General features: G+C 38.5%; 1 protein-coding gene across 1 annotated transcript; it reads left to right on the forward strand.

Moving 5' to 3' along the window:
* The first annotated feature begins 3,843 nt into the window (after nt 1-3,843).
* On the forward strand, nt 3,844-10,476 carry LOC113112697 (C2 calcium-dependent domain-containing protein 4C-like). The gene is made up of 2 exons (XM_026278477.1): nt 3,844-4,004; nt 5,634-10,476. Exon 2 carries the CDS (start codon nt 5,671-5,673, stop codon nt 6,934-6,936), a length of 1,266 nt encoding a protein of 421 aa, XP_026134262.1. The 5' UTR covers nt 3,844-4,004; nt 5,634-5,670; the 3' UTR covers nt 6,937-10,476.
* The last annotated feature ends 1,602 nt before the right edge of the window (nt 10,477-12,078 follow it).

A 12,078-nucleotide genomic window follows, 5' to 3' on the forward strand; every position in this document is an offset into this window, starting at 1 on the left:
GCTTTTTCAGGAAAATAAAGGCTTTTGTTCTGTGCAGATTACACATTAAGCTCAGCTAACTCTCTGGCTGACCCCTCAGACCCTCTTTAATCTCAGGTAAAACATCTGTAATACCTGAGTGACCTTTGTGATGGCTAGAGGTGACCCAGGTGTTCTTGGCCAGTGGATGTTTGTGACAGGTTGACGTTGGGGTTTATTATGCTCGTCTCCACGCTTCTCCTTGTGTTTAACAGATCCGCGCGTGGACGCCTACTGCTTGCCTGGACTTTTTCTCGCTGATTAGACAAGTGGGCGATTCAAGAGAGGAGAGCAGAACAAAATAACCTGTGGCCAAATGTCAGTAAATCTTGTAGCCATAGGAACGAGCTGCGAAGCGACAACAACATCAGTGGCAGGGGACCGAGAAGCAGGTTTTCACTGCGGCTTCCTAAAATGATCTTTTTATTCTGTCACGGAGGTTCAGATGTTATTGTCATCTGTGCTTTGACTCTTTCTCTACCTCTCACAGGGACTGGAAATGGCTCTTTTTTTTTAATCAGAGCCCTGCTTTTAGTAGAATCTCACTGAGTGTAATTGTCAGTCTGCACACCGGCGTGAATGGATGTTACAATAGCATTGTGTGCCACATGGCAGTAACCATTTAATTTCTCTCATTATTGTAGGCACGTGCTGAAGATGTGTGTGGAAGCAGAGGTTGAACCCCGAGTGGTTCAGTGAGTGTGAGAATGACCTGACTGAGATATCAGAAGACCTGTTGTTTACACTGCTTGTTAACATATCATGTCAAAAAATATCATGTTCCCAAATGAGAAAGCAAAATTGTGTGATGGCTCCTGTAAACCAGGGGTCCGCTTTTTTAAACCAAATTTGAAAGGTATAAGCACTAATATTCCTGTTATGTTCTCTCCTGATATGTTCCGCTTTAATTTTGATAAAGCTGCTTGTTTTCAAACTCTATTTATAGAAATTGGGAGTGTTATTATATATTAAATTAACCACAGCTATTTTTGTGATCCTAAAAGTTTCAAAAACTATATTCTTTAATAAAACAATAGTTCATAATAATAACTATTATTAATGCAAAAAAATGGGGGTTTATATATTACATTTTTTGTATTTGAGTTTTTTGCATTTGCTAACATTGACAAACAGTGAGTAATATATATTTTACAGCATTTATTCATTTTTATATTTTAACTAAGTTAGATTCTTTCAGTATAATTAAATCATCCTGCCACCCCTTTAAAAGCTAAAGGTTTGCTCCGGTTGAGAACCACTGCTGTAAATTAGTTTAAGGAATTAGTTAAAGTTAAAAACCACTGCATGCAATAATAATAATAATAATAATAATAACAACAAAAAACATACAGTGGATGTATGGGACATGCAACACTTACAATGCATGTTTGTTAATTTTTTTACGAGCTGAGAAATTAAATTATTTTCAACTATTCTGCAGATGATGTTAAAAGTTCATAATAAAAAAAAATCTATATACAGTACATATACTGTAGAACCACATACATGTATGATGACTTAAATTGCATTTTACGTTGCAAATTTGCTAAAATTAGTTTGCATGAACTAATGAACTAATTAGTTTGCGTTTTTAGTAATCTAAGCCAATCTTAATTTTACCATTACTAACACACTTTTTTTTTTCATCCATTCATTGATAGGCTCAGTGCTGTTCAGAAAGAAAGTCATACAGGTTTAGAGTTAGTAAATGATGACAGGATATTAATTTATGGCTGAACTAAGCCTTCAAATGTTTGTTTGTTTTTTTCTTTCTTTTTTTTTTTTTTTTACAGTGATATCATTGCAAATTGGCTGCAAAAAACCTCCATAAACTCTTGATGAACAAAAAAGTTTAAAAACATAATGATGTGTCCATATTTGAATGTTTCTGAATTGGTCCGAAGCCATTTCCCTCTCTGTGATGATAGACTTCAGATCTGTAAACACTATCATCAGTGCTGAATGGGCTGCAGTTGGACACCGGCTTTTGTTATGACACAGTGAAAGTGGATGACATCATCTCAGATGTGCATAATACTTTCTGCAGATAAAAGAACAGTCTATAATTAATATCTAAACCCCCTTATTGTTTCATAGAGAGATATACTGTAGGGAAAAACCACCGACCGGCTTTTGCAAGATAATCTGTGCATTTGTATTATCATGATGAAGAATTTTTAGATGATGGATTAGAAATAAAAGCATACTTGTGTGACAGTAGCTCAGCCCATGATGCATCCTGGGAAATCAGAGTGAATGTGATCATTGTGGTACTTTCATAGCCATAATGCTCCTCACCTCTCCAGGCAATTAGTTAATTGCATTTTAATGTTATGCCCAGACTGCCGATGAGAGACAGACAGAGAAAGACAGAGATGGAAGAAGGCAGCATACCTGGAGATGCAGTGTTGAACACAATTTGTGTTTTGTGTTAAAAAGGAGAAGGACATATTTCTCTACTCCAGATCATTTAAATAGACGCATGCATTAATTTCTCGCATTGTTCAGATTTTCATTTTCTGATGTTTTGGTTGTGTTGTAGTGATTTTGATGAACAATTAAAATGATAGTTCACCCCCCCCCCCCCCCCCCCCATAAAAATAAATAAAAATGTATTAACCCTCAGGCCATCCAAGATGTAGGTTTATTTGTTTGTTGCTTTATTTATAGGTGTATTTGTTTTTTCATCAGAGATTTGGAGAAGTGTAGCATTCCATTACTTGCTCAGCAGTGGATCCTCTACAGTGAATGGGTGCCATCAGAATGAGAATCCAAACCACTGATAAAAAACATCACAATAATCCACAAGTAACCCACGCCACTCCAGTCCATCAAGTAAGGTCTTGTGTTAACTGAAAGTCGTTTAACTGTAAATAGTCAAGCTGTATGTGTGCTGTGACTTTTACATGCATTTTCTCCAATTAGGTGACTTCTGGAAAAGTTTGCTGCTTCTTCATGAACAATATGGGTGTGCGTTTCCATAATCCTCTCTCCAAGTTTCCAGGGAAACAGACGGGCAGATCAGAGAACAGCAAATCAAACACAATTAGGCCTACACGTCCTCTTAGAGCACTATTTCATTCAAAAAGCTTCTCTCTAACTGGCCAGCTATAAGATTCTTCTTCTTGTGAATAATATACTAAAAAGGTTTAGTTGATAAGGCATTTTGAACCCTGCCCATCGCAACCCGCTCATATTATCCTTGCTTTATGATTTTCCTGATGGAGAGAAGCAGTTTTCCTGCAAGAGAAATGGCACATTGCCCATTTTTTTGGTGTTGTTCACAATGGCATACTGCTGCAGTACCACTCATTCTATATTCTGCTGTAGGCATACTATGCTGTGAAGTATGTAATGTCTTTGCTAGAACTGTTTTGGCTTTTGTAAACAGTGTGCATATTTCTGTCCTAATTCAAATGAAGCGACTTTTTCACTGGAGAAAGCAAGATTATGGATAGATGACTCATATTTTCGCTGGAAATGATGCTTTGAAATAAAATGTAAAAAAAAATCTTATTGATGGATTTGTTTCATACAAACATGCAGCAATTCTCATCACAAGAAGTGATTCAGTATCCCATTCCAAATATAAATAATATTTGCTTGCATATTTTAAATAGTATGCGTAATATAGCTACATTGTAGACTTTAGTTAGTTTTCTGTTCTGTTTCTAACATTGTCCATTTCAAGGCAATATACAATATATGCAGTGCAGTTAGCAGTATAGTATTCTATTCTAAACCCATACATTGATACGGACTGCGAGAAATTCCAGAGTGGTGCGCGTTACCGTGCGCGCACTCCCACTGGTTGATACGCGCGCGCGCAGTGGAGAGGGTCGGTTCGCTATTAAAGCCGCGGGTAGACGCGCAGTGCCAACAGACAATTTTGTGCTGGAATACCGGAGACCCGAACGACAGTGAGACGGAAAAACAACATATGGATTGAAGCACACACTTCACATCCGGGCTACTAACCACTTAACGTAAGTTCAACTGAGATTCAACAGGTTTTTAATACAAGAACAGCTTTGGAAAAGTTTAAATGCATGCGTTTTTTCGTTATTTATTAGTTTTTTTACTTGCAGATGTATATAAAGCTGAACATCAGCGCTTAAGATCCGAGTATCAAACTATTGCTCATTAGAAATGTTGTGGAATTAGGAAACGGCAGTCGCTTCAGTTTTACCGTGTTACAGGTGCTTGAAGCGATCTGTTGTCAAAAATGTTTTTACTTGTCTTTATTTACAGAGAAAAGAATAGTATTTATCTTAGTTGAGATTTAATTCAATATAAAATGGCACCTGTTGGTCATTTTTCCCTCTTAAAAATATACCAGTTACCCCCAAAAATATTAAAATAAAAAATAAGTAATTAACACTTTGATCTAAGAAACATAGTGGGGCCACCATGGTACTCTTGGAAGTATCTCGGTTCCTACACAGTTAAAACGAGTTCTGATATTAATATATTACAATTTTAATGTAATAAGTGTGCTTTTTTTTATTAGAAGATGATGTTACCATGGTATATGAGATCTCATCAGACATTATTAGTTCACCTGCATGCAAAATCTCTCAAGTATACCAGTTTCGACAATGCAGATGTTTGTTAAAAGAAGACAGCACCTGATATTCTGCATATGATTTACTTTTGAACAAACAAAGTCCCAGTTTGCAGCTTCGTCTCACTGTTGTGCTTCTACAGTCACAGGACAAGAGCTGCGCAGTCCGTATTTCAAGAAATGACCTAATAGAGAGGCTTTCCAATGCTTATAGTCTCAGGGACTATAATCAAATTATATCACTTTATAATAACTTTAATTAAAATTATAAACTTTTTTTCTTTTTTGTAAATTGCTTTTGATGCCATTAGCTAATTTTCAGTGTTTCAGGTAACTTACAAAAATAAAATGTATTGTTTTATCAGTTAAAATATTTAACATGACTAATTCAAATTACTTCATTTGGTTATACCAGTAAAAATAATTGTTTAGGGTCAAATCAGAAAAAAAATAACCAATAATTGAAAAATAATTGAATGTGTGGTTGGATATTGTGAGCATGAAATACTTCATAACTCAATATATAAATATTTAGGTAAGATAAAAAAAAAAACATACTTAATGCAGTAGTGTCTAAACCTACCTGGTTTTATTGAAGTCAAAAATATAATTTAATATGCCTGAATAAAATTGAATTACAAAATAAATAGTTTTTTTTTTACAGTGTTCCTGTACTTATTGTTAATAAAATGCAGACATTGTTTTCTGGGGCTTTTTGAAACCATCTGTGTACATTCTTCATATATTTCTTATGTAAATAAGCTTTGCAGACTGAGTGTGTAATGAAAGAATGATGCTGGGTGTATGTTGAGCGGCATCCCCACGAGGTGACTGTGTACTATTTGATAACAGAAAAGGAGACAGGTGTCAGCTGTCTTTAACAATTGCTTTTTAATGTTAGCAATGTGTTAACATATAGTGTCAGAATCTCTCAAGATGCCACTGGGAGACAGAGTACATAAATCAGCGAGGAGGTGTATCAGTTGGCATTCATGAATCGCAGGTGTCAGTGTAGGCTGATGGTATTTCGTCTCACTCTCTGTGCCCACAGGGTGCAATTGCACGTCTCTCCCAGACCCCGCCGAGAGATGTGGCTGCTGGAAAAGATCCGCGGTTCAGTGGAGGGAAAAGTTCTCCGACATGGAGACTCGGCTGACAAACAGAGCAAAGCCCCCGCCTACTGCAACGTCCTCACCCCTGACAAGATTCCTGACTTCTTTATTCCACCCAAATTGGTGTGCTGCCCCCCAGAAGAGGAGACGCCGGAGATGAAGCCAAAAAACGGGCTCCATTCTTCCACATCCGACCAGACCATATGCTGCAAGGCGCCACAGGCCAGTCTGCGCAGCCCACGCCTCATTAAGAAGCTGGCTGGAGACACCAAGAACTTGCTCAAAGCTGCAAACCGCCACATTATCCAGATTGAAAGCGCAGATGAGTTGGTGGTCGGGGAGGTGGGCGACCTCAACACAAATGCAGACCCCCAGTCCCAAACGGCCATGTCCTTGCCCTACGTACCCAAAGCACAAACCTCCTACGGTTTCGCCACACTCATGGAAAGTCCTCACACGAGGCGTAAAGAGTCCCTCTTCCATAGCGACCCCACAAGTCCGCTCACCTCGCCCAACACCCAACGCAAGTCGCAGGGCAACCACTTAAACCCCAGCGACTGTAACGCCTCCCATTCCAACCCCTACCGGTACTTCAGTGGGGGAGAAAGTGACACTTGCTCCTCAGCTGAGTCCTCCCCGTTCAACTCCCCTCTGTTATCCCGTTCCGCATCCCTCCTCAAGATTTTTACCCACGAAACCCAAGCCAAGGTGTCCAGGGCCAAGCGTTCCTTAGCCCGGCACAGTTCTCTCTCGACAGACGAGTGCAGCTCTGTGGAGACCAGCCCGAACATTCAGAGGCGCTTACGTTGCCCTCCTTCTCCAGCCTTCCGAGGACGGAAATACGGAGCCAACATGGATCGCTTCACACAGCACACTGTCAACCTCCACAAGGGTGGAACTCTACGCATCTGCACAGACTACGACATTGACGCCACCAGGCTTCATGTCCGTGTCTTGGCGGCCGAGGAGCTCTACGATAAACAGTACGATGTGAAAGCCATCAATTGTTGCGTGGCTTTGTACCTGAACCCGGGAAAGCTCCAGAAACAACGGAGCACCATTATCAAGAACAGCCGCAACCCCGTCTTCAACGAGGACTTTTACTTTGACTCCCTTCCTGTTGCACAGGTGAAAAACCTTGCCATCAAGATGAAGGTAGTCAACAAGGGTACCAGTCTGAAGAGAAATACCTTACTGGGAGAGAGGGAGGTACCCCTGAAGGAGTTGCTTTCTGGGATCTAGAGGTCAGACTTCATCTCCCACCATGGGGCAAACACACCAGTCCAGTCTTCAGCTAACAGAACCAGAGAAGGAAATATTCCAGCTCTGATTTTGAGTCCTCAAGAGTGGTTGGTCCCTTTGGTTGCAAAACTCTCCAACTAACTGTGTGCAGCTTCCTACCATGTTTACCAGCAGTGAGAGTGTATGGATGTACTGTATGTGTGAGAACTTCTGTATGTACAGCCCATGAGTTTAAAGGCATGCTTTGATTGTATGAGTTCCCAGGTTCGTGTTTGTTTTGAGATAAATGTCTTCTTGATTCCAGACCCTGCTGGGTCTCACTGTTGGAGACACCAATAGATAAAAACAGCACCCCATGCAAATGACGTATCTCGACAACAACAACACATTCTTGTAGACTGACATTTTGAAGTCACTTAAGGCCAGATGCAAATGCATGCTTCATCAACCTTAAAAATGACGAGAGTGACAAATACATACATATATATATATTTCCTCGTATTGCTATAATAACAGTGTTTCACCTTATGCCTCTCTAATTCCACTATTTAGGGTTTCAGACTGAGGCATTTCTGTCAATCTCACTTATTTCTCTTTTCTTTTTGAACGCTGAATCTGTGCAGTTAAAAACACCCTTCAGCCTTACTGAGTGACAAGCTCCTCACTTTGAGTGACACGGAACTTCAGAGAGGGAGTGATTCATGATTGGACAGAACATATGACATCATCATGAATGTCAAGACAATGTGATTTCTGTAAATAGAAGGCTCTTTTAAATCTGCTTCTGAGTAGCTGCACCTGAATTCACTCCCTATTCCCTATACAATGTTGACTAAATATTGCACAGTTTCGAGAAAGAGTTCAAATACTACAGGCAAGTGCCAAAAATTAACATGGTATTACCACATTTTTTGGACATGCCTGTGAAAATGCCATGCCATTTTTTGCAGTAACTTGGACTGGCATGGGTTCTTGAGTATGTACTGTAGTAATCTCATAGTTTTGATTATTTATATGAATATAAAAAGTATTGTAGTATTACAATACCTGATCTGATACCATTGCTTTACCATCAACGTTTTTGGGCCATGTACTGTGGAAATACCTTGCTTTTGGACAAGTACCATGCTAATACCATGCCATTCTTTGGACATGCAACCTGTATGTATCATTGTATTCTTTGAATTGCCATGAAACTTATTGCTTTACCAAGGTACTGCTTTTGTAAGGGATATACAAGTAACCAAAAGTTGCACAGGTTAAACTGTTATATAGAGGCTATGCTAATATACACAATGCTTACAAAGAAGTTTCTTCAGAACACAAATGTAAGTGTTTATGTTTGTTTACGGAGTCCAGTAGTGCCATTTTAGCTTCAGTCTCAGGTTTGGGAACTTTATTTTTATATGTGTGCACTTTAATAGATTACATTTTTGATTTGCAACAGTTTATGGTGCATTGTGGGTATTGTTTAGTAAAGTATAAAATTGTTCAATAAGATGTGGTACATCCCCCAGTAAATATGGACTTTCTTCATACAACTTTTAAGTTCAGAAAGTGTTCAGATTCTTCTTCTTCTATTGAATACGTGCACAGAGTTTTGGCATGTTAATAGTAGATGTGTTTGTAGATGTTTTCCAATGGGAGCAGTTGCATGGCAAAGTGTTCAAGCCCTCATGTTTTCATTTCTATTGTTATTAAGTTAGATGGTGAACATGTAAGATATAAGCTCACATCATTTCTTCACGTCATTCCCTGTGCTGGATCCACATCACTACCACTATTTAGTATTGATACTCATTTTTATGACAGAACATAACAGTGACTGCCCGTTTTGTATATGTATTTTTCTTATTCATTTTCTCCACTAGTATTTTGAGGAAAAAAGGTGTTATGAAAATAACAGGCCTTAAAGGGTTTATATCAAATCTAAAAAACTGAAAATGAATTGGATTTTCACCTCAGCCTACGGTTCTATTTTAATACTGTTGATTAAATCCAAGTCAGATAAATTTGGGCATTACAATTAGCCTTGTGTAAGACACTGTAATGCGTCATCTGTGGCAAGCTCTTTGTTTGACCTAAAGAGTGTCCTGTAATGTTCCTAAGAGCTCTTCAATCAGGTTACCGCACTCTTCGGTTCTTGAGTGGATTCACACAATTGCACAACTATTAGAAGTGAGACAGATTGTCTCTCAGATCTGGCTTCAGTTCAAGGCAACACATCTGTGTGTTTTTGATGAATCATTTGCATATTCTTAAGGGTGAAGTGTGTAATTTATGTTGCACATGTGACACCAAATGAAATTGCTACTAGTTTTCATGATTTCTACTGGAACGTAGAGTTCCTTGTGCAAAAGTTGCTAAGGGATTGTTGGTTGCCACCTCTGAAAATTGTTTTGGTGGAAGCTTATAAACAGGTTTTTTTGTTCTTTTTACCCCATTTCTTTTGGAAAAACATGCAGATGAATCATGCACAATAAAATTGCAGTCGCAGTAGCGAAATATCAGCCAAATTTTGCATGCAAAAATAGATCCATTGTCTATTGTCAATAGTGTAGTGATGCATGAAGCACAGCTCACTTTCAAACCAAGTATCATTCTGTTGGTCATTGAGACAAATCTGTGCGATCAACTTGAACCCATTGTGAAATCTGCATGGGGAAAACATTGTGAAAAATGTTTAATTTTTCAAAATGTTTTAACTTCATCTTGACCTTGAATTTTAGATTACCTTTCATGATATATCATGCAGCAAATGTTTGAATGATACGTTTTAGTGCTTTCCCTTTAAATGCAGTGATTTAATTGATGAATTTGTTCTTTTTTAAAAGCTTTTCCATTTTCCATCATCTTTCTTCCTTCATGAAAGCACTTGCAAGTCACATTCACGAAGCTAAAAACATTTATTATTAAAGGGGGGGGGGGGAATGGCCTGCAAATACACTCTGGAAATGAATCACACCATATGTGCTTTGTGAGATTTTTTTCCCTACTGTATACTTCCAGGGTACAAATATTAATTTATTAAATTATTTCCATTTCCTGTAGGAGACCAAGCTCTTTTTGCTTTTTTTGATTAGCAGAGAATTCAAATTAGAAGAAATAGATTCCAGAAGGGATTCAATATGGGGGGTGTCATATCATATTCATTTTCGTAACCATCTTCCTGTATGTGAGATTAAAGTGTCTCGCAAATCATGGAAAATGAAGTGCCTATCCACTGTACTTGATTCCCGTTTCTTCCCTGAGCCCGTCACCAGCCGCAGTGTTCCTATGCATGTGTATATAAACACCCCTCACCTGTGATGTGCCGTTTCAAACACAGAAATAGTGTGGTGTTTTAGCTTGTTATTCTGAAGGTGGATGTGGTTTTAATTAGATGCACTGTTGTCAAGACGTTTGTTTTAGTTTGTTTGTATTATCTTATTTCCAGTGGTTCATTTTCTATCTGTATCTCTTCCTCTTTTCCAGATTGATTTTCTATTCATAAGTTTACTGGATCATGCTATTGATATTTTCTTGCTCAATAAAAGTTGTGTAGATGGTGTACAATGATTGATCTCTGTCCTTTAACCCTCAGTTAAATATCAAATAAGAAAAACTTTAATTAAACGTTTATCTGGGCGAGAAATCATGGCTTGTGTCCAAATTAGTTTTTTCAGTTCAGGTACACTTTATGGTGAAATGACAAAAATGTGTTCTTCACATTCAAAAAAGTAGGTTTTCATGCAAGCAATGTGCTTATTCTGATATCAAAAAGGCTAAATTTCGGTCTCATCACACCATAAAACCTTCTTGCAAAACCATATCTGAGATGTCAGATGGCATCTTTGACCGTAGCTTTTCTTTGTGATTTGTGAGAAAGACCTGAGAACGTTCGGAGCTCCTTTAGATTAATCATTGGTTTCTTGGTGGCCTGCATGGTCAGTTTTTGAGGACATCCTAATCTTGGTGCACTGTAAGTTGCTTTAGATAAAAGTGTTTGCAAAATATGTAAATGATGTGAAAAGTTATTGTAACTGATCTTCTTCCTCGTGTTTTTCAATCACTTTTCTTGAGTTACTTTGGATTTTATTTTATTTTTTTTTACCTGATTGCGCAAAATCTGATTAAACTTAACATTAAGTGTGAAATTAGTGTCAGTTAAAATGGAAGATACATAAAAATCTACTCAGAAATTGCTGAATTAATGATTTATACAGACAAATTATATTAAGCTTTAAAGAACAAAAAGTGCTTTCTTTTCCAGTGTGAGTCTCCAGCAAGCTGAAAAATGAATTGCTGTCTTATCTTCTTTTGCGAGCAAGGTCAAGTTATTTTGGTCAAATTGCAGGTGGTTACTGTTTCTTGATTCTGTACTACTGCCTGGCTTTTCACACTGTAAAGTCATCAGAACAGATCTGGAGAAATTTCATCACTTGCTCACAAGTGGATCCTCTGCAGTGAATGGGTGCCGTCAGAATGAGAGTCCAAACAGCTGATAAAAACATCACAATCAGTGCTTTAAGTGGGCCGGTACGCACATACTCAGTACTGCCACTTCCAAATATAGCTCTTGAGCGTACCACCACCTCTCCGTGCACCCAGAACGTGCTTTTAGCTTACCGGTGCGTTTATTTTGGTTCTGTTTTTCTGTTTTAATAGAGGTTTTAATCCTTTGCCTTCACTGTTGCTTTTCAGAGCGCCCTTCACATTGCACGCTTCCTAATTCTTCCTAGTTCGCTATGGAGCTAGTGAATCATTTGAACCGGTTCGGGAGTTCGGAGCGTGATCGCAAATGATTTGAGTCAGTTTGGAGCGGGTTCGCGAATAATTTGAGTCAGTTTGGGAATCGCAAATCATTTCAATCAGTTCGGGAGTTCGGAACTGCTTCGCGGATCATTTGAATCAATTCGAGAGTTCGGAGCGGGTTCGCGAATCATTTGAGTCAGTTTGGGAGTTCGGAGCGGGATCGCGAATCATTTGAGTCAGTTCGGGAGTTTGGAGTGGGTTCGCGAATCATTTGAATCAGTTTGGGAGTTCGTAGCGGGTTTGCGAATCATTTGAGTCAGTTCGGGAGTTCAAAGCGGGTTCATTGAATCAGTTTGGGGATCGCAAATCATTTGAATCAATTCGAGAGTTCGTATAGGGTTCGCGAAT

Source organism: Carassius auratus, chromosome 2 (assembly GCF_003368295.1).
Source record: "Carassius auratus strain Wakin chromosome 2, ASM336829v1, whole genome shotgun sequence".
Taxonomy (NCBI): Eukaryota; Metazoa; Chordata; class Actinopteri; order Cypriniformes; family Cyprinidae; genus Carassius; species Carassius auratus.

Coding starts and splice junctions, on each gene's coding strand:
- LOC113112697 (XM_026278477.1), top strand. CDS start 5,671: ATGTGGCTGCTGGAAAAGATCCGCGGTTCAGTGGAGGGAAAAGTTCTC.